At 57.2% G+C, this 25060-nt stretch overlaps 8 protein-coding genes and 1 non-coding gene across 9 annotated transcripts; 5 read left to right on the top strand and 4 right to left on the bottom strand.

Moving 5' to 3' along the window:
• Positions 1–347: 347 nt before the first annotated feature.
• On the top strand, positions 348–1031 carry HRG_07921 (ras family domain-containing protein; the record flags this gene model as incomplete). Its single annotated transcript, XM_044866392.1, has 3 exons — positions 348–415; positions 481–694; positions 750–1031. The coding sequence occupies 3 exons, from the start codon at positions 348–350 to the stop codon at positions 1029–1031; spliced, it is 564 nt and encodes a 187-aa protein (XP_044718281.1).
• A 59-nt stretch (positions 1032–1090) lies between these two features.
• HRG_07920 (RNA polymerase rpb4 domain-containing protein) lies at positions 1091–1601 on the bottom strand (the record flags this gene model as incomplete). Its single annotated transcript, XM_044866391.1, has 2 exons — positions 1091–1414; positions 1470–1601. 2 exons carry the CDS (start codon positions 1599–1601, stop codon positions 1091–1093), a joined length of 456 nt encoding a protein of 151 aa, XP_044718280.1.
• Positions 1602–2525: 924 nt separating this feature from the next.
• HRG_07919 (phosphoribosyl synthetase-associated domain-containing protein) lies at positions 2526–3868 on the top strand (the record flags this gene model as incomplete). Its single annotated transcript, XM_044866390.1, has 2 exons — positions 2526–3440; positions 3488–3868. The coding sequence occupies 2 exons, from the start codon at positions 2526–2528 to the stop codon at positions 3866–3868; spliced, it is 1296 nt and encodes a 431-aa protein (XP_044718279.1).
• A 1080-nt stretch (positions 3869–4948) lies between these two features.
• On the bottom strand, positions 4949–9318 carry HRG_07918 (poly(ADP-ribose) polymerase catalytic domain-containing protein; the record flags this gene model as incomplete). The annotated part of the gene is made up of 8 exons (XM_044866389.1): positions 4949–6166; positions 6223–6434; positions 6705–6989; positions 7368–7469; positions 7551–7945; positions 8148–8264; positions 8466–8806; positions 8881–9318. 8 exons carry the CDS (start codon positions 9316–9318, stop codon positions 4949–4951), a joined length of 3108 nt encoding a protein of 1035 aa, XP_044718278.1.
• A 495-nt stretch (positions 9319–9813) lies between these two features.
• Positions 9814–11495, bottom strand: HRG_07917 (ubiquitin-conjugating enzyme E2 Q2; the record flags this gene model as incomplete). The annotated part of the gene is made up of 3 exons (XM_044866388.1): positions 9814–10728; positions 10789–11279; positions 11336–11495. 3 exons carry the CDS (start codon positions 11493–11495, stop codon positions 9814–9816), a joined length of 1566 nt encoding a protein of 521 aa, XP_044718277.1.
• A 953-nt stretch (positions 11496–12448) lies between these two features.
• HRG_12116 lies at positions 12449–12554 on the bottom strand. The gene has a single exon. It is a non-coding gene; the product is annotated as a tRNA-Met (tRNA).
• Positions 12555–13265: 711 nt separating this feature from the next.
• Positions 13266–15137, top strand: HRG_07916 (uncharacterized protein; the record flags this gene model as incomplete). The annotated part of the gene is made up of 1 exon (XM_044866387.1): positions 13266–15137. The coding sequence occupies one exon, from the start codon at positions 13266–13268 to the stop codon at positions 15135–15137; it is 1872 nt and encodes a 623-aa protein (XP_044718276.1).
• A 3390-nt stretch (positions 15138–18527) lies between these two features.
• HRG_07915 (uncharacterized protein) lies at positions 18528–19394 on the top strand (the record flags this gene model as incomplete). The annotated part of the gene is made up of 1 exon (XM_044866386.1): positions 18528–19394. The coding sequence occupies one exon, from the start codon at positions 18528–18530 to the stop codon at positions 19392–19394; it is 867 nt and encodes a 288-aa protein (XP_044718275.1).
• Positions 19395–21872: 2478 nt separating this feature from the next.
• Positions 21873–24740, top strand: HRG_07914 (uncharacterized protein; the record flags this gene model as incomplete). The annotated part of the gene is made up of 3 exons (XM_044866385.1): positions 21873–22188; positions 22255–24382; positions 24437–24740. 3 exons carry the CDS (start codon positions 21873–21875, stop codon positions 24738–24740), a joined length of 2748 nt encoding a protein of 915 aa, XP_044718274.1.
• Between the last annotated feature and the right edge of the window lie 320 nt (positions 24741–25060).

The raw sequence follows: 25060 nt of genomic DNA, 5'->3' as shown, positions 1-25060 counted from the left end.
AGCCGTGGAGGACGAGAACAGGCCAAGGGGTGGCTGAGCCTGGGGTCTGCAGGCTCTGGGAATGGTTCCAACGGAGACACGGCGGACAAGAGTTGGGCGGCAAGGACGCATGTAAGTTTGAACGTTTTGATGCTCTACCAATCAGGCCTTGTTCGATCCGCGACGTCTTTTGGCTCAAGCAAAAAGCAGGCCAACAATGGAGAAATGTGGCTGAGCATTCGATGCGCTGTGGCGCACAAGTACATAGACATGGACCCGCCAGCGCCTAGTCACGGCTTCTTCTCATCTTCCCTACATCCAACCTTCCTCTCCGCCGTTTCGCGGCTGGCGCACTGAAGCAGCACGCAATGGAGCTCGAAAGCGTCAAGCTGCTACTCGTGGGGGATGAGAACTGCGGCAAGACAACCTTTCTATCGTTTGTGGGATCCTGCCGCCAGAGCCTCTCCCTCTCTATTCATCTTGACTGACATTGGTGCCCAGGCGACTCAGTGCAGGCGAGCACATGAATCCAATCCCGCTCCTCCGCGACATTGACCAGCCCTTCATTTTCAATGTCAACCAGGGCACCAAGAGTCATCGCCTAGAATTCCACGACACCTCAAGCCCCGAAAACTGGCGGCTACTGGACCCCGACGTTATCGTCATGTGCTTTGACATCAGCCAGCGCCTGAGTCTCATCAACATGAAACGATATGTGAGTCTTGCCCCGACGCTCCCCCGCACGCCCTGCTGCTAATGATGAACCCCAGTGGATCGACGAGGTGAAGCGGGCTTTTCCGCGCATCGACGGGCTGCCCATTGTGATGCTCGGCCTGAAGCGTGATCTCAGGTCCGAGACGGATCCCAACGGCATCATTTACCCGCAGGAGGCGTACCAACTGGCGCAAACGCTGCGGGTGGATCGCTACGTCGAGTGCTCCGCGGTGACGGGAGAGCTCGTCAAGCCGGCGTTCGAGGACATTTGCAAGACGGCCACCAAGGTGAAGACGGCGGCCGGAGGACAGAGCGAGGGCGGCTGTATCGTGCTCTGAACCGCCGTCACCAAACATACGGCGGCGGGATGCCTCGGCCCATCTCTGTGGTTGCCGACTCAGGCCGTTGCGGCGTCATTCATACTGGCGTCGGCGGCATCGTCAGCTTGCTGAGCCCCGTCGGATTCAAACTGGCCGAGGACTTGGGCAATGACGTCGACGATTTCCTGCTGCTGCTCCTCGGTGAAGCGCTCAGCCATGTCCTCGACGACGGTGTTGAGGGCGACGACGTCGGCAGGGCGAAGGTTGAGGATCATGACGACCTCGCCCTTGGATAGTTCGTAGGGGCGTAGGCCCTCGAGGAGGTGCGAGATGCATTCTGGGCTATAGGTGGACGGGTCCTGGCTCAGGGGATTGGGTCGAGTGCGCAGGTACCCTAGCAACTACCGAGGACTGCTCGTCAGCTCTGTCGGGGCGGATGGACTGGTGGGCGGCTACCTCTCGGACTACCGTTTCCAGATTGGGCGGCCCGCGGCGCTTCCCTTGCTTGTAGCGCTGGCGCTGCTCGGTGAGGTGCTGATAGACCTCGTAGTTTGTGAGGACAGCCGACTGAGACTCGACAATCTTCATGGCTGGTTCTCACGGGCCGATGAGGCGCCTTGCTGGGAAGTGGACACGGATGGTGAGCTTCCACTATCTGAGTGCAAGGAGGAAGAGCGCAGTCGGTCGGCGTCGCGAGCTTTTCATGAGAGCCTATTGCGGGAGTCACTGATGGTTAGTATTACTGCCTAGGCAGGCCAACAGGTCTGACGGAGAGAGAAAGGGTATTCTTAATTGGCACAGTGTATCTGGCCGGGGGATCTGAGGTGATTTTTTCCCCCTCGTCCCGAGAGACATTAGCTGCCAGGTACAGTAGGAAGTACACCTTAGTGGTGCATAAGGTAGGTAGGTACCTTATTCATGTAGTGAAAGAAAAAAGAGGCATGGCGTGCTGCGAGGCTTGGCAGGGCCAATCAGCGTCGAGGTATTGAGGGGCCTTACAGTACGAAGTACAGTGAGCGCGCTGTGGCTGTTACAGCGCATGCTGCTTGATGCATGCACTCGCTGCTGACGACATACTAGTAGAGTTAGCCGCCCTACCCCGCCATGCCGACGCGCTTGTGGTCCGCTAAACTTTGCACTGTACTTTACTTTGCCTGGTGAGTCCATCGAGTCAGAGGCTCCCTAAAAAAATCAAACCACTTCCCCCCTTCGTCTGTCATCGCTTTGCCTCGGTTTCCCGCTCTTCGTTCCGTCTCGGGCCCGTCCGTCACCATGCTGATTCTTTAACATCCCTTCTTCCCCCTCCCATCGTCGCCTTGACCCGAGGCCGCCCGCCATTGTTCGCTGACCAAAGCCAAGTCGGCTTCATCTCCCCACTATTCTCAACGGGTCTGGCGGGGGAAGGGCAGAAGACTGAAAAAACTCTCCTGTACATCTCAAAGCGCCTCTTTCCTCCTCCAAGCCAAGGCCAAGGCTGCCCACGGGTCTCCGAATCCAAGACGACGCGTCGCCATGGTCCGCAACATTGTCCTGCTCGGCGGCAACTCGCACCCGCATCTGACGGAGAGCGTCTGCAACATCCTCTGCATCCCGCCCGGCGACCGCATCCTCGGCAAGTTCTCGGGCGGCGAGAGCCGTTGCGAGATCAAGGACTCGGTTCGCGGCAAAGATGTCTACATCATCCAGTCCGGCTCCGGCTGCGTCAATGACAACCTCATTGACCTGTGTATCATGATCTCGGCCTGCAAGACGGGCTCGGCAAAGCGCGTCACCGCCGTCATCCCCCTCTTCCCCTACTCGCGACAGCCCGACTGGCCCTACAACAAGACGGGCGCCCCGCTGTCCAAGTCCTCCGACGCCCATTTCGCAAAGGACTACACCTTTGAGAGCGTGCCGGCCACGCCTCGCCCCGGCGTCCCCCGCACCAACGGCCTCGGCATCGCAAACGGCGCCCACAGCCTTGCCGAGAAGCTGTCCAAGAGCGTCATCGCCGAGGACGCCCCGGCCGAGTCCAGCTTGCCCAAGCGTTCTGACACCCTCTCCAGCGTCGGCTCCAACGGCCGCCCCGCCTCCTCGCTCACAAACTTCACCACGCACGACTACGAGAACCCCAGCAGCATCTCCGCCTTTCAGCCCAAGCCCGGCTACAAGCAATGGGTTGCGCAGGCCGGCACCCTCATCGCCGATCTCCTCACCTGCGCCGGCGCCGACCACATCATCACCATGGACCTCCACGACCCCCAGTACCAGGGCTTTTTCGACGTCCCCGTCGACAACCTCTACGGCAAGCCCCTGCTGCAAAATTACATCATGAAGCACATTCCCGACTACAAGGAGGCTGTCGTCGTCTCTCCCGACGCCGGCGGCGCCAAGCGAGCCACGGCCATTGCCGACGACCTTGACATTGAGTTTGCTCTCATCCACAAGGTAGTGCGCTTTAACGTTCTGTCGGAACACTGCTCACTTCATTCTAGGAACGCCGTCCCATCAAGTTTACCGAACAGCGCAACGCCAGCATGATGCTCGTTGGCGACATTGCCGACCGCGTCTGCATCCTCGTTGACGATCTTGCGGATACCGCAAACACCATCACTCGCGCCGCCAAGCTGCTCAAGCGCGAGGGCGCAACTCGTGTCTACGCCCTCCTTACCCACGGCATCTTCAGCGGAGATGCCATCCCGCGCCTCAACGCCTCGGCCATTGACAAGATCATTGTCACCAACTCGGTCCCCCAGGAAGAGCACCGCCGCCTGTGCCCCAAATTGGAGGTTCTGGATATAGCCCCCGTCTTTGCCGAGGCCATCCGCCGCGTCCACCACGGCGAGTCCATCAGCAGGCTTTTCCAGCACGGCTAAGGTGGCACGCGGTGGTTGGGTGATTCGGGCCCTGCTTGGTCGCCAGCCCGGTTCCGATTAGATGGTAGTCGTTTTTCGATTGAAGACGAACGGGAGCTTCTAGACATCTCCGGTGGCATTTTTGTCTCTCATTTCTTCCCCTCTTTTTGTTGTCTGCCTGACGTTCCTCTTCTGCTTGGACATCCGTCTGAGCTTGCCCAACAGGCAAGAGACAACAAGCTGCAGCAACTGCTACAGGAAACAATGATTTTGTGGAGTTTTGCACGGCGGAGCTTTGTCGATTTTGGCCCGGCCTTGGGTATGTTTTGCATCTGCATCTGACTTCTGAACGCTTATTGCTGCGGGCCTGAGAAGGACTGCTTGAGTAGAGATGTTATTAGGGAAAACAAGAAAAAGGAGGAGAGCCGGCCGGCCGGATAGGATATCTGGTGGCGAGTGTCCGCAGCCAACCGAGCTGTTTTCGTCGTTTTTTCGTTCACTCTTCCTCTGACCCTCGCAATTCTTCTCTCTCTTGCCGCCTATATGCAGCCCATGACATGATATTCCGCCTCGGAGTAGCAGGCTTTGTATCTTGGCAATCTAGAGGGAGTAATTGGACCGTAGAACCTGAACATTGGATAGAGCGTCCGGATTCTGGCTCGTGTACTATAAAATCAGGGAAAAGGAAACAGACGCGCATAGGTGCTGGCTGGCTGCGGCAAAGACTGCCCTCGGCGTCGCCGATTTGACGCTCGGATTGACGGAGGAAAGGGGCATGCTATGGATGCCCATTAATCTCTGATCTATTTGATACAAAGTACGAATACATGGTGATTTCTTTTTGGCCCCTTATGCCTGCTTTGCTTCCCTTCCTACGCATACCCTTTTCATCTTCCCCTCGCGTTCGTACGACATGAATCGTTCGGCCACGACCTCATGGCAATTCATCTGGTCCAGTCAGACAGCTCGTGCTCCCCGTGACGGTTTAACAAGAAGAGGGTGCCAAATAGTACAAAATAAAGCTTGTCGTCGTCTCTCACTAGTGCGCCGTGCTCGTCGCAACACACTTTCTCGCTTCATCTGACCCTCCTTCAGCCGTATTCACTCCCAGCTCATGGCGGCAATTTGCTCGAGATCCACGGGAACTTTCCAGCCGTGCGCGGTGGCCGCCCGCTTATACGCCGCGGCGGCCTCGGCCATGCCATAGTCGGCGTTGCGCATCGACTCGCGGTCGTCGAGCCGGGCAGGCGGGTCGAGCTCGCACAGGCCCAGGCGCACCTGGAGCAGCACCTTCTCCATGGTAAGCGCCGGGGACCAACCCGAGTTGGTGAGGAGCTCGGAGCAGATGGCGCCGCCCGCGGTGACGTGACCGCCGCCGCCGCGGGCAAAGGACAGCAGCCGGGGTCGCACGACGCGCACAAAGGGCGGGGACAGGGGGAAGCCGGCGCCGAAGCGCACCTCGAGCACGATGCTGGCGCGGCCCAGGCGCGCCATGTCTTGAGCCAGCGGCAGGGCGGCGTCGAAGCTGTGGAGCTCGACGATCCAGTGGAACAGGTTGTCCATCTTGTCCATGTTGATGTACCAGCCCAGGTTGTGGACCGGGCTCTGCGATTGCGTCTTGTGCAGGTCCTTGACTTCCCTGGTCAATGCGTGCAGGGCGTGGGGGGACGAGCCGGCCCACGAGGGGGGCGGCAGCTTCGGCAGGGAGTCGTGGTCAAGCGCCCCGGGGCGGAATTCCGATGCGCTCTTGTGCCCATGGCGATCATCGGTCGCTGAGCCACCATTGTCCAAAGCTGCGCCATTTGCCGCAGGGAAACCGTCATCGGGTGACTTGCTAAAGGCCGACATTTGAGGTCGCTCGAAACCCTGAGGTCCTCCTTCTGATTCATCGTCAGGGATATTCAGGAGCTCGAGATCATCTCCTTCGACGTCGTCATCCGTAGCCTCATCAGCCTCTTCACTCTTCTTAGGTTCCTCGCTCGACCCCACTTTGGCCGACGTGAGCAGGCCAGCACGTCGGCAGACCGGGATTGCCGCTAGCGGAACCTCAAAAAGCTCATCATGCGATCCGAGTAGTCTAGCCATGGGGTCCTGCGGGACGTAGCCCTCCGAGACCTTGTTTCGCCGACCCGGGAACGGCTCCTTGAGCGCCTTGGGCGTTGGCTGCACCTCGACGTACAGATATCGGCACTGGATCCATTGGATCTGGTTAACAACGTAGTGCGGGGACTTGGAGACAAACTGGTCCGGTCGGTTGACAATCTCGCAGAGACTGAGAGCTCGTGAAGGCCGCAACTGAGAGTTGTGCCAACAGGTCGACTATTCGAAGCAGAGTTAGCACCCAAAAAGAATCCTGTGTGCAATAAAGCACCTACCATAGCAAAGCTGGCAGAATCAATATCGGGTTTCGAGATGATCCCGGCGTAACCGCTACTGACAGCCATGTGACGGCTCATGTAGACGCCGTTGCCGTATGACCGTCCGTTTGCGATTGTTTCGAAGTCGAGACCCGTGCGAATAATGCTATGCCAGTTTCCGAGAGAGCTGCCGTGCCACGCAAAGAGGCTCGGGAACTCTTGCTTCTTCCCTTTGCTGTCAACAGTATGCTTGTCGAGTTCTTGAGAAAATTGGTGCTCCTTGTCCGGCGAGCCCTGGGCAAATCGAAATTGCAAGTACTTAGCCACCGGTTCGTCACCACGCGTTGTCTCCCATGCTGGCTTTTTTCCTGTGGACGGCGCTTTCTTCGGGTCAGTAACTGGCTGATCCTGAACAATGTGCGATCTGTTTGAGGCCAGAATCCATTCCAAGAGCACGAGAGAAGACCGGCTCGTCCGGGTCCACGAAGACAACTGCCTACCGGGTCCGTTCAGCAGATATGCTCTCATGTCCAGAACTGGGGGAATGCATGACAAGATCAAAGTCAGTAGCGCATTCCGTTGCCGGCCGGAAAATCGGTCAAGGTCATGGACAAATGGAAAGATGAAGGCTTTTGTCCAGCCAGTCTCGGGCCCAGTGCCGTTTTGTTGCAGCTGTGGCAAGTTTGGCCAGATATCGCCGGTCGGCTCAGAGAACTTGCACATGATCTCGAGAATACACTCGTGCTGCGTCACTTTTGTGACCAGGCACAAATGGCCACTCACCGCTAGAGTATTGTTAGAATCGTGAGCACCTGCGCAAGGCCAGTGTGTCCATCAACCAAGTAAAGCAGAAAATGACACCCTTACTTGACTTGGTTGAAGGATCCGTTTACTCGACTTGGTTTACTCGAAGAAATGGCTGTGCTTTACTTGGTTGGTTGACATTACTTGACTCCGGGAGCCGATTTGCTTGAGTGATCTCTATATCTTGTCCGCCTGTGACCTTGGGACGAGGGGAAAAAAAGTGCTCCTCGAGCATGACTACGATAGCATGCCAGATCGAAGTAGGTGCTTTTGGCATTCGATAGCTGCCACGGTGTTGGAGCTGAGGCGATTCCGCTCATCCGTGATGACCTTTTTGGTCTGAGAGAAAACCCGCTCACATTCAGCACTCATTGCTGGACAAGTGAACAAGTCGAAAGCCATTTGCGACAGAACTGGGTAGTCTGCCGCATGACAGATCCACCATTGCAAGGGATCTTCGACTTCCGAATCAGCCTTGTTATTCCTAGCCATAAACTCGTCGAGCTCAGAAGTTAGTCTCGCTCTTTTCCTCCTTCCCTTGCCGGACGCCGCAAGCTCAGCCAGCATCTGTCGGCGTTTGCGAGCTTCCTGGAGTGGGTCAAGGGCGACGAGATCATCGCCAGCCTTATCAGCGACGACTTCTCCTAGGGCCAGCGACGAAGCCTCCTCATGGTCCGCAGCGTCCGCTTCCATGTATGCGTCTTCGTATTCTGCGAAAACTTCTTGAACCACGCTCTTTGCCTCACTGATCCACTGCTTGTTGTGACTCCACTCAAGTTCGAAGTAAGCAAACTTATTCGCCGGATGCAATGCGACAGCGCACCGATAAGCTGGGGTGGCATCGGTAAGGCCGAAGTACTCTTCTAGCTTGATGCGAGCAGCATCGATTGCGTGGGAATAATACGTTGAAACCACGTCGGGATGGTCATCGGCAAATCTTCCGGCCTCTTGGAGCTTTTGAAGAGGACATCGAATGATTCAATTGTTTCATGAAGGAGCCATGTGATCCTTCCAGGCCAGCTTTGTTGGCTCGGCCCTCCATGCGTTTTGTCAGATCTTTGAAAGGCTTCAAGATGTCGAGAAAATGGTGCAAGTCAATCCAATCTTGTGGGGTTAGTACGTCTTGCGAAATGTCGTACCCTACGCCACCGTAGCAATAGTTGAGGAAGAACAGATCAATCGCATGACGGAGCTTGACCGCCCTCTGAATCATTGCATATGCAGAGTTCCAGCGGATTCCGCCGTCGACCAGGACTCTAGTGTAGAGCAGTTCAATGCTGCCTTCCTCGTAAGCCTGCAAAATATACCGTTTCAGCTGCTCCCGCCTTTGGTCACTTCTGTTTACCCAAACACAGAAATTGTGAAGTTTACCGACGAAGCTATGCTTTCTCCAGATTTCAAAACGCTCCACTTCAGACGCGCCGCAAAGCTGTTTCTCCAACTTGCCGACACCCTACCCAAAGAGAAGGGCTTTGACGATTAGGTTGAGCATATGGCCGACGCAGCGCAGGCGACTCTGAGGCTTGATGACAGGATAGCGCTTCGCCAGCTCTCGAATGCAAGTGTCGTTACTACTTGCGTTGTCCATCATGAAGAAACCAACGTTCTGACCGATCTCGTATGACCCCATGACCGCTGCAAGGACTTTGGCGATATTCTCGCCAGTGTGGGGGCCCTTCAAAACTGGCAAATCCAGCAAAGCCGTTTGCAGCTTGTATGCAGCGTCTAGAAAGTGAGAAACTATAGCCAAATAGTTGGTACCTTCTTCAGATGTCCAAGCATCTGTCGAGACGTGGATCTTGCTTTTGGACAGGCGGAGCTGTTCTTTCAGCCAGGCGCGCCTGCCGTTGTCACCGAACCATTTTCGCTGACCCAACTGCTCAGCGCTGACGGGCTTTTCGGCAAAACTTTGTCGATGTCTTCCAGGCACAATGCAAATATTTCATTTGTTCGTCGGTGAGTCGCTTGGCGGAAAGTCAAATCAAGATCAATGACCCAGTCGGCAAAATGACTTCGAAACTGGAGGTCATTGAACACCATGCGTCGGCTCCCCAAGTACGACGCGGCCTTGGTGGCTCCTTGAGAGATGCTGAAGGGGTCGGACCCTGCCACTTTGTAACCGAACTCGGCAAGTTTGTGGTGGTGCCTAAGGTGATAGATGATGCTCGTCGTACTCTCGCTGGCAAAGAGCGCTGTGTCGTGACGTCCGCTTACATGGCAATATTTGCAGAGCCAGTACTTGTTGTCGCCGTCTGTCGTGAGTTGCGCACCGTGTTTGTAGATTATCGATGGTTGCGCCTTCGAGTTCATTGCGCGCTTGTGAGGCTGACGATATCGTATGGTGGCCAACGGTTTTCTGTCGTAACGAATCTTCTCCCAAGATATAGGGAAAACGCATTGCGATGCCTTTGGCAAGTCCCTTTCATGGGAGATGCTTGGCTCGTCGGGGACCGACTGGGAAGGCGTCTTGGGAGGCGTGACGTGCCCGAGATGATTGCAAGGATCGAAAGCTGAGTGAGAGGGCATTGCTGGCTTCCTCAGCGTTGAACAGTTTCTGCAGGATGTTGATGAATCAGGCACGAAGAAAGTAACTGTAATCACCAAGCTCAATCGGCGAGAGGAAAGGGGTTCGTCCACTTTCATGACATGGGTATCACGAAATTGCCTGAAATCAACGCTAGTCAGGTACCGGTAACTCGGAGTAAACCCGAGTAATGCAGAAAGCTTTACTTTTGCTTGGTCGGAGAGATCGTTACTCGTGATTGACTGTTATGTAATCAACCAACTTCAAGCAACCAAGTCAAGTTACTTGATTGATGGACACACTGCGCAAGGCTTGGTGACGGTCGTCTGGGGGGAGAAGGGGAAGAAGAACTCACTCCTGACATCCGATGTGAATAGAGCAACAAAATCACCAGATTTGATGGCCTGGTGTGCCTCGCTGTGGTCCGGTCGGATGCGAATCGTGTTGTCCTTGAGTTGAACCTGGGCGGCGATGCTTTTGGCTGGCTCCTGGAAGTCGGGTACCTTGAGCGGGAGGCCTGTCGGGAACTCGCGAAGCCGATCATTCCAGACAGCGGAATAGAAGAAGGAAATGAGAAGATCGACGACGTGCGGGCTGTTGATGATTTCGTGCTCGACGCTCGGGCCAAAGCCCAGAGAGAGATACTGGTACAGACACAGAGGCTTGGCGCAGACGTACGGCTTCAGCGAGCCAGGTCCGTGGTCGAGTTTCCCGTAGCAGACCATGCAGAACTCGGTGCAACGCACAAACTGCCGAAGCGCAACTTGCATGGCAACCAAAGGAATGCTGAAGTGCTCCTCACAGTCGACTGCGAAGTCTTTACCCAGAAGGGTGGGAGCCCGCGGGCCAATGATTGCTTCATCTGCACGATCGCCCCGGCTTGTGGGATCCCGAAAGGCAGAGCCCTGCTCCATTGCTTGCATCGCCTCTTGTGCCGCGGTCCAAGAAAGCCCATGGCCTCTGCGGAGAGCGATCAATCTGTGAAGACACTGATTCAGCAGGCGATTGATGGAGGCGGACATGCAAGTCGGCAGGAAGCCGGAGGAGTCGAAGATGCAGTTGTCGGTCTCGCCCGGGTTACTTTCCGTGTATCGACTTCCAACGATGGGGCAAACTGAGTCCATGGACGGCTTGGCAGCTGCGCATTTGCCAAATCGAAAACGGACAAGCTCCTGTTCGGCAGAGAGCTCGAGATACTGAGACAGGGAAGGCAATCCTCGGCCCACGCGGACAAGAAGAATTAAATGTTCGTTTACCTTGAGGTCCCACGCCTCCAGAGTGTCGTCGGGAAGCCCGAGCTGCGAGACTCGGATGGAGAGCGAGACGGCTTCGGGCATCCGCGCTGGCACGGCCGGGAAAAGGCCAAGACATAGTCCCGCTGACTGAGTCTCTTGTAGAGACTTCTTCAGCATTTCGATGCGGTGGCGGTCAACGAGAGTGCCAAAGGGATCCGCAGGCGTCATTTGAATGTCGGCCTCATCATCAAGCTCGTCGTCCATGTTTGTGTCCGAAAAGAAATCGTCGTCAATATCGAGGCCATCAAAGCCCTCTGACTCGGAGCTTTGGGCGCCAGACTCCATTTTGGTGGCGAGCCTGTTGGAGACGAGCAAAACAATGTCGCCAACGGTGCTGTTGCGAGGGATCCGAGCAGAAAGAGCTTGGAGGAAGTCGGCAAGTTTTGTCGTTTGAAGGCTGTCTGAGGAGGTCAAGACCATGAACTTTGCATCGGTCAGATAGTCGGCGACATCTGGATCCCGGTAAGCTTACTGTTGATAAAGGCGAGGGTCGACGACGGGAACTGACCATGAATGACGAATTCCACGTCGACGGGGCTCTCCAGATCCGGGTGGGCAAAGGTGAATGCGATGCTATCGTTCAATTCGCCCTTGCGGATGTTGGAGACGTTGTCGAACTGGGCCCTTTTGGCGAGGGCCAGGTCGTGGTAAAACCTCTTGAGGCTCATGTCGGCTGAATAGAGCGCCACAAGGGCGCGCGACGGGCGTGCCACGGAAGGATTCTGGGCCGGACTCTGCCGCCTCAAGCTCACGAACTCGAAGAGGAGATGGGAAACATGAGAAAACTATGCACATGGGCAGGGTATGTTTGGGAGAAGGCGTCACGAGGCGGACAAGTGCAGGAGATGAGCAGGGGACAGCCAGGTGTTGTGGCTGGCTTGTGTCTGTCGGTTGGCAGACAGCCTGACGGTTGACAGCTGGCGACGTGATTGGAGGACAGGTGGCAACGACTGCCTGAATGCCTGGCGGCAGGACTTGTTCAGTCCATGACGGCATTGCGATGGATTACCGCTGGTGACGGCGCCACGGGCTTGACCGGCGGTCCCGCCGCGGGTTTTGGTCGTGGCAATTGATGATGCACGTGTCGTAGAGGCGACGACCAGCTCGATGGCCAGGCCGGGCGACTTGGGGATGGCATTTGGGAGGGAAGTGCCCCTGGACGATCAGACCGAAGACGAGGAGGCTTCTCAAGGGCGCGTCCTATCCACCCAATTAGGATTATGTAGAGGTTTTGGCTGGATGCACGCGACACGTACAGGTGAAGAGGATGCCGAGGACGTTTGGCATGCATCTTTTCCGCTCCAAGGGTACCTCCTACACATGCCTCTCTTCCAACTCGCATTTGATACTGCTGTCCGAGAGCTTCCCGAGGGAAGAAGAGTCGCTGAAGGAGTGGGTGCTGAGGCAAGGTACTGTAGTTACTGTCGACGAAGGGTTTATTAGTGGGTTGGCGGGGTCTTTCCACTTTGGGACAAGTCTCCGCTGCATCAGCCCGCCCGCCGCTTGAGCCAAAAAGACGAAGAAAGGGGCTCAAACCCCTCGTCCACCCAATCCAATCCTCCACTCAGCCACACCCACCAAAGGGGGGGGGGGGCCAGGATTGGCAAAAAAAGATATCCTGTGCTCCCGGGGAGGCTCGAACTCACGACCTTTGGATTACTCAGGCGTTAAAACGCTTGATCATAGAAATATGAGACCAACGCTCTGGCCAACTGAGCTACGGAAGCAGACTGGATTCACTCTCAGGTTAAGAAATAGCCAATTATTGTGGTATATGATTGAATTACATGAGGAAGAGCTAGTCCTCCTGGGGCTTGGGCAAAGCTGGGCTCACGCCGAGGCGAGGAATCAAGAGCACTGAGCAGCTAAGTATACGGGCTTCAAACATGCGAGCAATTTTAGGCCAAGCGCGGCATTCGTGCGCGACAATGCCAGACAGGCATGTCCGACGAGGCGCGCATAATACCAAGACGCCATCACGGGACTGGGGCGTAGTGACCTATAGGGGCGCCAGGCCCCGCACGAAGTCGGGGTCGAGAATCATTCCAGGGGTTCAGGCCCGAGTGCCGGAGGGAGCGGCGAGACAAGACGGCCGTGTTGATTGGCTTTGCAGTATCCCGCTTGGGGGGGTCGCTAATCTCGCGGGAGGCATGGCGCCAGCATGGTACCTGGACTCGCCTGACAGCTCTGACCAAACGGCTGGGTCCCCCGGAGTACGTTACCTCGCTCAAATTGACTGGCATTGGCCGAGGTGGTGACTTTTCCTCCCTCGGCCTCAGACTCCCACCTCCCATATCTTGCACTCCCGTCCGCATTCCCCTCCCTCATGTGGTGCTCCTCTGCCAACACACGCACTCCTCGTCCCGGTCAAAGGCTGGACGAGCGGGCAATTGGAGACTGTCCATGATGCCCGTTTCTTGCCCTTCTCCATCGCCAACATGCCCAAGCAACACACTCTCTTCGGACGCCCGATTCCGCGCTTCACCGCCCGCCGCCTGGCCTCGCTGCTGCTCTGTCTCTCCCTGCTCGCCATCACCCTCATCGCCCTCGTCACCGGCGCCGTCCTGTCGTCTCCGGCCAGAGTCGCCTACCACAGCAACATCGCCGCCCCGCGCAGCAGCGACGCCCGTTCCCAGACAGTCCTGACTCCCTTCCGCCCGCTCTCCCATCGCCCTCCTCGCCAAAACGACGACGAATACGCCGGCGCCTCGTGGTGGGCCGACTGGAAATGGCTCTCGGTGCCCTTTTCCAGCTCCCTTACCTTCGACAACGACCGGGCCCTGCTTCCCCCGCTCACCCCGCGCCAGCCCATCTATTGCTACTACGATGCTGCCGCCAACAAGCCCCTTGAGGAGAAGCATGCCGAGAGCGAGCTGCTCTTGACCTGGCGCCGCGCCTGGTGGGCCAGAGGCTTCCGGCCCCTCATATTGAGCCCCGCAGAGGCCATGCAGCATCCTAGCTACGCCCGGCTGAAGCGGCTCGACATGGAGCCGGCCGTCAGAAAGGATCTCACGAGGTGGCTTGCCTGGCACACAGTGGGTGGAGGCATTCTGGCGCATTACACTCTGCTACCGACTGCCACAGACGATAATCCAGCGCTGTCGTCGCTCCGCCGCGGCGAGTTTCCGTACCTCACGCGTTGGAAGGACTTGGGCGATGCTCTCCTTGTTGGCCAAGAAGACGACGTCGGTGCCGTCATAGAGCACGCCATACAGCCTGCCAAGTTGAGGATGCTCGAGACCGGCATGACGGATCTGCCGGGCGGCCTCATCGAGATCGACAAGACCCCTGCTCCATTAGCATCTTACACGCAAAGTGTCGTGGGAAAAAAGTACCCCAAAGTCGCCCTTGACTTCAAGAAAGGCCGCGCTCGAGGTCTCCGCAGCTTGAACAAGCTCATCACGACCCATCTCCACATCTTCTGGCAGAACCGGTTCCCCGAAGGCATCGAGGTCCTCAAGCCCCACCCGGAACACACGACCGCAATGATTAGACGCGCCGTCAAGCTCGCCCTGCAGCTCGCCTCCTGCTCCGAAAGCCCCATGCCGTCGACATGCCCGCCAAACCATCCCCGCTGTGCGCCGTGCGTTGCCACGGCCCCAATGCGGGTGTCGACCCCCGCGAGGTACCGCAACTCGAGAAAGGTCTTTAGCATCGGCACAGTGCCGCATCCTTGGACATTCGCACTGCTCGACAACCTGCAAGAGTCATTCAACATCTCGTGGATCCGTCGCGAGTCGGCGCGCGATCCTTGGCTCACGGCCGTTACCCAAGCCCTCCTCGGCGCAGGCGCTTCGGGGAATCGGCGCGTCATGTCCCTGAAGGAGGCCATTGCCGGCGAGCACGCTACCTCACGCTCTCTCTGGCTGGTGGCGGAGAATGAGATGCCGGTCGACATCAGTTGGTATTTTGGCTTCGCCGTTCCCGAGCATGGCATGGATCAGGGGAAATCTGAAAGTCCTGTTCCAGCAGTTCGGCTCATGAGGAAGAAGGCAAAAGCACACCAACCTGGCAACGGCCCGGTGGCGTCAAAGGGAGACCTTGCCCTAGAGGCGCCTCTGCTGGAGCGAGCGAGGCATGTGGTGGCGCAGACCAAGGCAACCGAGGAGACCCGGATGCGCGCCTCGCTAGAGGCCTGGAACATGGCCGACACCGAGACGTGGAAGTTTGTGCGGGCGTTTCAGGCTCGGAATGCCAAGGAAAAAGACAAGTGGGAGATGGAGGAGGCCAAATTTGGCAGCGGCGCAGGAACGGAAAAGTTTGGCCAAAGGAGGGGCGACGGCGTTGCCGAGAAGACGAGAGGCGCCTAGAGCATTGACGTGGTTTACTCTGTACTGGTTTGAATAGGAGGCGTTTGTGGTTCTTGAGCGGTCCGTTTATCATGTTCATCTTCAGCCTCACCTGTTACGTTGTGTTTTCTCTGCGGGGTGGCGCGCGGGTGTTGCTGTCGGATGTTATCTCGGAGTGTTTGGGTGCATGGAGCAGACAAGGAGTCTGCCACTGTGGCAGAGGCTGGAGAGATGTTGATACCTTGTAATGTTTGAAAGAAGATGGCCTGCTTACTACGATGCCTGTGCAGAGGGGGGGATCCCGGTGAACGCGAGCTTCCCATTCTTGAACTTGGGCCCTCGCTGAACCTAACCAGTTTCCTTGACAAGCCCGGCGGCCGGGGTTTCCCAACAACACACGTGTCAGCTGAGAGGAGAGTTTGGTCCGATGCAGGACGACTCGAAAATGAGGTGTCGACTGTGGAACCGGGGAGTTGGCCGCCGACTCTCGGTAGATAGTCGGTGCAGTCATAGACCCGAGCCCGAATTAAGCATGAACAATGCCCGTACAAACCAACATTTTGCTCACGTCGGCCCCTGCTATTGGCTCGTTGGACGATTCCTCGCCACGTGGGCTTGCAGGACGGGCCAGCACAGCTGGACATTCAGACGAGGATTCGTAGGTAGAATGAGGAGAAATGATGACTGTTTTGAAAATCACGCCCGCTGCTGAGTGGCTAGCTCGCAGCTCTTGGGACCCCGGGTAGGCGGCAAGCCAAGGATCCTATGCTTATGGCCCCGGATGGCGGTGAGCCATGGTCTGCGTGCCTTTCATGTCCTCTATGAGCAGGATTCCTGGTGGAGAGCACAAGCCCGTCAACCGCCAAGCACCAGGCTCCCAGGCTCGAGTTCACCCTTCGAGGAAAACACCAAGCATCATGGTGATGTTTACCGCCAGCTCAGCTGAGCCTTGGGTTGCTAATAAAAGCACTGGCCGGGCTGACGGTATTGCTTCTGGCCCACGAGGCTAAGAGATAGCTTCCGCATAGGGCATGCACTTCGGCCCATGAAGCTCTTGCAAGAGACTACAGGGTGAGTCCAAATATAGAGTCGAACTCGTGATGCAAGACAGAAGCCCGATGGAAAGAAATCCCTCAGGGCTGCCAGCTTCGATGACCGCGGGGAAAAGACTCGCTCGACTGCTTGTCTCTACCCGTCAAAGCACAGCGCTTTAAGTTTGACCACCAAAGGTCACGCCGCCTTGCGCTTTCCATGCCCTTTTTCTCGTCAATAAGTGGCGCGATAAGGGGTTGATTTGCAGCATCAATCCGGGCTGGACTCTTCACTCTACTCGTACTGTAAAAGTCATGCACTCATCGCTCAAGCCTTGCTTGCTTCCCTCTCCCCTTTCCCATTTCTCTTTCCTTGCCTCTCTCGACCCCCCCTGCCCCCCTGCCTCGGCTCTCGATCTGGAGTCTCGAGACGCTTGGCTCCCCAACCCCCTCCGCGGCTGAAGCGCACCGCCGGCTCGTCGGGCATCTATTTTAAGCCCGGGGACGGCTGCTCGCTTGCAGGGGGGTTCGAGGCCGCAGGTGTTGATACAGGCGCAGCACTAACTAACATTGGGTGCTTACTCCCCTTGCCACGGCAAATTTTCTAGCCAGGGGGGGCCATGTCTAGAAAAAGCAATATTTGCCTGAACCATGTCGTTCTATTGGGCAGAGCTCAACCGAGCATGTGGTAGTTAAAAGGCCAAGGCCGACCTTCCCCGCCCTGTCCCCTGTAAGCCGACCATGGCCCCGCATATCGAATTCCTCCCAGTCGGCTTGGCTTTGGAGTAATGGTTGCCTCTACCGGTATACCCAAGGCGACCACGGCCACTTTGACTCTTGTAATTTTGATAATTCGAACAAAATACACTCATAGCCACCACTGATCCCTGACGCCTGAAACACGCATGACCAGCTCTAACTGATTTTTCAAAAACCCCGTGATACGCTTTCCGATGGTGCTGCTTGGATAGAAAGCTACAAGAAAGTCAATTGGTCGGCTTGACGACCGTACGACGCAAAGCGTGGGGGGGGAGGTCGGCTTACAGGGGGAAGGGGGAGGGGAGAGGTCGACTTGTTCATGCTCTCTGAGCTCAGAGCTGAGCTCCCCAAGCGTTGACTAGCAGCGAATGGCCACTTGTTGATGTGGTCTGCCCGGCCAGGTCGTTGAATCCCACAGACGCAAGGCGCTGGAGCCGGACCCAACCGACTCCGAGGCAATCAGCCGCGCAAAAAGGAAAAAGTGAGCGCTTGAGCCACAGGCCCGTCTCGTTCCCTCCTCCTCCGTCCAACCAACAACCCCTGTCTGCCCATGTAGGCGTGCGGCGGCGGGCTTGTAACAGCTCGAGGCTCAAGTTGCACCTTCTTCGTCTCTTTCCCTCCTTGTCTGTCCAATCAACCCCTGTCTGGCCATGGAGGCATGCGGCAGCGGGCTCGCGGCTCAAGTTGCGTCTGTTGAGGTGCATCGTCGTCGTACAGCCCCTGAATGCAGCCCATTTTCTGTCAAGCAACGGTCCAAGCTCTCGGAACCAAGTCCATTTCGAGGCCATAACTACGGAGTAGCTGCCACATCAATCCAAGGTTCGGTTGGCAAACATGAGCAGTGATTGTGTGCATGCCGTTCGCCAGCCCTATCTGGCTGGGCCCGTCTAAGCTCGGCACGGTAAGGCGCCTCATATCAATCCATGGGCATGAGATGATAGTAGGGGTCTCGGAGTGGCACATCCTACCATCGCCGACTGGAGACCCAGACAGCTGTCCTGGCCAAAAGAAAGGAGTCGCATATGGATATTTCCTAGCGGCTCTCGCCATGTACGATTCAGCAAGTGAGCAAAAGAAAGCGTCGAGCTGCCAAGGCCCATGTTGGGTGCATTTCCACTCGCTGTCCGCCTAATAGTCTCTCTTTTGGTACCTTGTTGACCTTGTGTCTGACTTGACCTCGTTTTCGCTTTTCTTGGAGATGCCACCGGATCCTCGGAGCGCGGATAGGCGCGCTCTAGACCCAAGCTGAAGCTCGTGTTTGTCCAGCCCAACACAAGCATACAGCTTCACCACGATGCACGCAGCCGCGCCCAGGGGCCCTTGAACGGGCCCATGACCCCTGCCGCCGACCAGCCGTAAGGCCTCGACCTAGAATCGACGCCGAGATGATTCCCTCGGTGGCTCTCTCGAGTTCAACCTTGCTCCAGCTCCGGGCCATGGGGAATCTTCTATATAAGCCCAGCTCGTCGTCCCCTCGAAGCATCTCTTTCTCCCATCCTCATCAGCCACCGATTCCTTCTCCCACCTACCTTCTACTTTCAGCCCTCAACAACGGCACCTCGCGGCTGCTCCCATCGCTCTCTCTCATCCACCCTTTTACATAGCCCAACACTCGCCCGCCATGCTTCTCAAGCATTTCCTCCTCACTGCCCTCTTCTCCCTCGGCTCCGTCACAGCCAACCCTGAGGCCAACCCCGACAACGTCGAGGTCGATGCCCGGGACGTCGAGGTCGAGGCCAGGGGCTTCGACAGTGACTTTGACTCGCGCTCCGACATCCGCCGCCCCAACTGCGGCCGGGATGCCTTGTGGGACCAGTGGAAGAAGCAGTGCCTCTGCAACAAGCGCGACCAAAAGTACGACCAGCACAGCAAGAAGTGCTACTGCCCCGACGGCAAGAGCTGGAACGGGCGCCGGTGCGAGTACTCTTGCGGCCGTGACGCCTCCTGGAACGAGAGGTCCAACAAGTGCGTCTGCCACAAGCAGGGCATGAAGTTTGACTCGTTCAGCAAGAAGTGCGACTGTTCCGGTGGCCGGGTGTGGAACGGTCGCAAGTGCGAGTACAGCTGCGGCCGCGATGCCTCTTGGAACGACAGGTCCAACAAGTGCGTCTGCCACAAGCATGGCATGAAGTTTGACGTGGACAACAAGAAGTGCTACTGCACCGGCGGCCAGGTCTGGAACGGCCGCAAGTGCGAGTACAGCTGTGGCCGCGACGCTTCCTGGAACCACAGGTCTAACAAGTGCGTCTGCCACAAGCATGGCATGAAGTTTGACGTGGAAAACAAGAAGTGCTACTGCACCGGCGGCCAGGTCTGGAACGGCCACGAATGCAAGCATGACTGCGGCAAGGATGCCCTCTTCCACCACAAGTTCGGCAAGTGTGTCTGCCACAACCATAACCTCGACTACAACCGCCACAACAAGCGCTGCGAGTGCCCCCAGGGCAAGTCGGTTGACCGTCATACCGGCAAGTGCTACCGCAAGTAATTGCGGGAGCCGGCCACGACCGTCACAGACTCGCCACGCCAGAGCCCAGGATCCGCCTCAAGCTGCCTGGGGATACGAAAAGCGAATAGCGATATCACATGAATCTGGAAGAGCGTAGCATACATACTCTTTGGCGGATGCTGCTGCTGGAGGTGGCAATATTGGGTGCTTGATTCTTGTTTTCTACTTCTAGATTCTTCGAGCTCGACTTGAAATAAACTCAGACTCTCGGCCAGCTGGTCGAGAGTGAAAGCCTGTTGCCTCTCTTGGTGATGTTTTCGTCATCACACTGCACTCTGTGGATGGTAGTTGCTCATGATGATGCAGTTGCTTGCGCTGTTCCCACGTTGCAACTTGCAAGCAATTTGAAAGCGCTGGTCAGGACTCAGGACTCAGGGGGGGTAGACGCTGCTGCACCGTGACAGAGAAGCAAACAGTTTTGCAGACTTATAGTGCAACGGTGCATCCATGAGCAACCAAGTGGCATGTTGGAGTTGCTGATGCCACGATGCTTCAAGCGGGAGGCTTCATGTGCACCGAAGGAAACTGCAACCAGCTTCCAGAGTACAGACTATACAGAGTAACTTACAGGCAGGCACGCTAATGTAGTCTGTACGCGCACTCGCACAGTGAATGTCCCACGTGCTCAGTCAGCTGACTGGAGCGCCAACCTCGACCGCCTCCTTTTTGCACCTCACTGGTTTGTTCAGCACACTTCTAGCAATTCGCTTTGCTTCGCCAACATCTCACTTCATAGATGTAAACCAACTTGAGAGCCTGCCTTGCGCAGTCTGCCAAGATACCCTGTGGCCTGTGCCAAGTTGCCTTGGCAACCCGACAGTTCCAGTTCCACCACGGGGCGCATTCGAACCACGAGCGATGGTGCTGATCAAGTCCCTGGCCGAGAGCAGTGCGCGCGAAGGGGCCAGCTTCCACGGGTGAGACCTGTGAGGTCTGCTCAGGCGACTGTGTATTGTGTGTGTGCGTGTGTGTGCGCGTGTGCGCGTGTTAGACTTAGAGTCATTCAGACCCTTTGCAGGGCATCCAGGGCCCGAGGTCTACCGACAGCCCTGTTGCAGCGATTGCCTGCGGTATTTGGCTCCCGTTATAGCGATGGTCCCCTGAGGCCGGCAATCATGAGCACCAGCTGCCTGCCAGCTGCCCGTCTGGTAAAGCAGGTGCCTAGTAGGTACTTGGCTACCTGTCAAGCAAGGCCTTCCTGATACAGGCAGGGCCCTCAGGGGAATTTGCTCTTGCTGCACCCTGAGCTGCCTTCCTTCTTCCGTCCAATAAACATCGCACGCCCTCTTTCTCTCCTCTGCGTGCTTTCCTCTTCGTCCCTCGTCGCCGTCCCTCGCCTCATCGACAGCTTTCCATCGCCACGAACCAATCCACGGACCCGGACCAACCCAGCTCGCTACGCCTTCCTCGGCATCCTCCTCCAGCATCATCTCGACGTCACGACACCGCCCTCGCATATCTTTGCTGCACACAGCCAGGTCAAGCGAAGCGCCCTTGACGGGCTGGGCTTCCCCGTCCAGGTCCGCTTGCTCCCTCCCGCCTCCTTGCCCTCGCCATCGCCTGCCTTGGTCCTTGACCTCCGGCTGCGGCTCAAGACTTCGTCCGGCGCCTTGCCCTCTCCCTGATCTCACCAGACTCATCCTCTGCTTCTGCACGCTTTTGGTCTCCTCGTCCCACACTGCTCCCGCTGCGGCTCCTTTGGCCAACCATCGAACCAGTCAGTCGCCCTACTCGTCCTCTTCGCCACCCACTGTCTCCCATCTTTCCCATTGGAAGCCTCATCGGGGCTTGATATGAATACAGGTCGCTGATTGCTCTCTCTCGCCACTGCTAGGTTAGTCGCTCTTTTTCCTTCTTTTATTCCCGCCCCTCTCTCTTGGACGGATAGATGCTGTCGTGCACCACATCTGCTCCCCTGCCAAGTCTCCCGGCTATCAATTCCGGCGCCGCCTCGTTCTCGCTGTCACGGCTGGTTGCCCTTCTTCGCATTCGACCCGACCCGTTCCGCCACTCTTCACTCTACCCGGCGTCGCAGTCTGCCGTCAAAGCGTTCCTAATGGTCACAACGTGACGTGCATGGAACAGCTTTTCCTCCAAGCTTTGCCCCTTGGCGCTGCACGACTATCAACAGCCTTGCAATCGACGGCGGCTTGCCGACACCACTGTCTGCGGTATTCACGTCCTCGTCGTTCTCTCCCTCATCCCTCACCCCCTTGTTCTTCTTCTGGCACACTCGGTAGGAAGAGTCGGGTTCCAATGGTCATGACCAGATCGAGGCGGGCAAAGCGGATTCTCCGCTGCCTGTCTGCCGCGCAGTACGAGGACCACGTCCTGAGCTGCTCGGCCATTCCACTTATCAGATATAATTTGCTGCACAACTACCATCGCTGTGTCCAGGTCTCAGTTGAGCTGGGCAGCTCTTCGGATCGATTTCCTCTCTCATTCTCCTTCGACGCCATGCCCAAGTTCCTTCAATCACAACTGGAGGCGCAGAAAATCGCTGACGGGAGCAGACTCTGGCCACAGGTCCTGCCACTCCTGACTTTCGTTCAAGCTCACCTCCGGAGATTCGACAAGTCACGCGGATTCCCCACCTTGTTCGTCTGGCACTCCCGGGAGAACCATCGTTCCTACTTCCTCTTTGCATTTGTCGAGATCAAGATGGCGTCCAAGATGTACACCGCCCGTGAGCTCCTTCGCTTGAGAAAGGTCTCTGCTGGCCAGGAGCTTTACGACCGTCTTTGGGAAAAGCTCCGCAACGACAGCGGTCTTGGTGCGTTCCTTGCCAATCCCCTCGCCCTGCCTTCACGGCGCAGAAAGAGTCTAACGGTGCGAACAGGCGAGGTTTTTCGAATGCCATCCGGAGGAGCCCTCCCTTTGATCAGAGAGGAGGACGCGGAAGTCTCTGCCCCGCCAGATACCGCTCCGGCCAAGAGTGTTGTTGCTCGCCAGCTTGATGGCACCGACTCTGAATGGAAATATCGCGGCCGCACGGACTCCGAAGAGGACGCCGTTCACCCCATCTGCAGCCCGGCCGGCATCGTCGCCCAAAGAGACGAGGGCTTTCAGAGGTTTTACAAGGCCGTCGTGTCTCCGACCCATGTGCGTGTCACTGCTGGCGGGCGCATTGTCCCCAACACCCGGGGCCCCTCGTCGCCAACGGCGAAATGGTCCAAGGACAAGGCCACGGGCGACGGGGCGTTTTCGGGCAGAGGTGTCGGCCGCGACCAGCCTGAGCATGGCCCGTTCCCTATTCCTCAGGCTCCTTTCGGTGCGTTCTCGCCCATGATCCCTGGCTTTGTCCCTGGCATGGCGGCTGCACAAGCTCCTTTCCAGATGATGCCCTGGCACATGGGGGTCAATATGGGTGGTGCCTTTGGCATGGTTCATCCGCATATGGCTACCATGGCGGGATCTGTCTCCGGGTCCACAACCCCGGCAGCCTCTCTGAAGAGCGAAAAGCAGAGCGAATCTGCCAACTCAGAGAATGCCAACTCGGTCCGCGTTTCGCCCCCGGAGCAGTTTGATCACAGCCGACCGTTTTTCTACAATGGTCAGTGGATGATGCCCCCCGGTGCTGCCATGTTTCCGGTTGGTATGCCTTCTATTGCCGGCTTTCCTGTTCCTATGGGTGGCCAAATGATGCACCCCAGATATGGCATGCATCCCATGATGCACCTTCATACCATGAAGTCTGATCCGTCGCTGTATCCTCAAGCCGCCGCCTCGCCTAGCGCCCCGGCCTTTGCCGGACCTTCAAATCCCCCGGTGTCCTCTATTCGCCAGAGCGAAATCACCAAGAGGCAGCTGGAAAATCTGCGAAGCCATCTCAGATTTCTCGAGGATCAGCTCCAGTACAACAAGCACCAGATTGATGAGAAACTAGTTGAGCAGCAAACCCAAGTGCTTCGCCACCAAATTCAGCTGTTTGGGAGGAACCTCGAGGCGCAGCAAACCCTTGAAGAAGGCCACTTGGTCAAGGGTGAGAAGGACGAGGAATCAAGCGGCTCAACGTCTTCGGCCGCCAATGACGCTAGACCAGGACACGATACCCAGAGCGTGTCCAGCTCGCAGGATGACACGTCTCAGGCTCCTGCGGCCGAGAGGCAGAGGAGCAAGGATCGCATCCCTTCCCAGCTTCCAGGTGGTCCAAACCCTTCCAAGCCTATGCCCCTGAAGAGTGCCCTTAAGAAGCCTCGCCCTTCCGAACCCATCAAGAAGGCGTCTTCTATTCCGGTCAGTGCAGCGTTGGCCCCTCCGTTCCAGCCCCGAGGAGACGGCGCGATGTCGGCCTCTGGAACTACTGACTCCTTGCGCTCGGCTGCGTCTCTTGCCAGCGCCGAGACTTCCTGCCGAAGCGCAGTCACCAGGAACGATGCTGGAAAGCCCTATCTCGTTGGAACGCTTCCTCGCGGCTTCAGTCCCACTGCAGCAGGCGTCGACTACACGTATGACCGTGATTTGACCGAGGATGAGCTGCGCGCGCGCCACATGTACTGGGGCAACGCACCGCGCAACCTCCAAAAGGGGTATCCCAAGTTCGACGGCAAGGACTTTTACCCTCCGTCGCCCGTCAAGGGAGGCTCGTCCGAGTCTGAAGCCACGTCGAGCCCCAGCACGCAACGCCGTCGAATTCCAAGCGGAAACATCCAAGCAGACTACGGCCTCGCCACGGCCGAAAGCGACCCATTTGCGTCATTTGACCTGTGCAATCAGAGACCTCCCCGAAACAACCTCACCCAATCGGAAAACTTGCCGAGACTCGAGTCGCCCATGACCCCGACACCCGCTGCAGCAAAGCAGAGTCCCAGAAAGAGCACATCTCAGGCCGGGGGCAGTTACGAGGACTTCCGCAAGGCCCTTGCCGAGAATGGGCGATTTTCAGGCGGCCGCAATGACAAGTCATCTTCAGAGTCGGGCGATGATTCAAACATTCTGTTCAAGGGCCGTCGGAATGTACCGCAAAAGTACGGCTCCCAAGACGCTTTCTCGCGTCCGGCACGGTCAACTGACGTTTGCAGGAGCAAGAACTCGAATGAAATTTGGCAGAGCATGTTGAAGAAGGGCAAATCGAGCAGCGCTGCAGTCCCAGGAACAGTCTCATCCATGACAGCACAGGGAGTGTTGCCCAACTACGCCGGCCATGCCACGGCGTCACTCACTCCTGCCTTTGCCAACACCTCCATCTCCCCAAAGGCCTCGTCGTACAAGCCAGGGGACTCTGGCGACGTTGGGTCCACGGGCCAGGAGGAGGAGAAAAAGGTTGAGAACCGCCCACCGGCCGGCGGCAACGTGAAGGGTCCGTTGCGTCGTGCCGGTTACTGAGGGCTGACGGTGGCGACGTGGTTTCCCAACGATTTGACTGGACATGCCACGGCCACAAGCTGGGACCACGCCACAGAAAAGCTCTAGCGAGAGCATGCATTATTGCTGTCATACTTACGACTTATATGAGTATCGCAGGACGGTTTGCTGGCCTTGTGTATAAGTTTTACGTTTCACTTTGTTACGACGTCTCAGCGGCTGTCTGGGCACACGCCATATCCCTGCTGTCGTTCGCATATGGCTCGGGTTTGGGATTGATGCGAGAGTGCCCATCTGCATCTGGGCGGACACCAGTGCGTTAGAGTGTGGGCTGTGTCAAG

The sequence above is a fragment of the Hirsutella rhossiliensis genome (assembly GCF_020360975.1).
Source record: "Hirsutella rhossiliensis strain HR02 chromosome Unknown scaffold00009, whole genome shotgun sequence".
NCBI classification, from domain to species: Eukaryota; Fungi; Ascomycota; class Sordariomycetes; order Hypocreales; family Ophiocordycipitaceae; genus Hirsutella; species Hirsutella rhossiliensis.
This window is presented reverse-complemented; position numbering and strand designations above follow the sequence as displayed.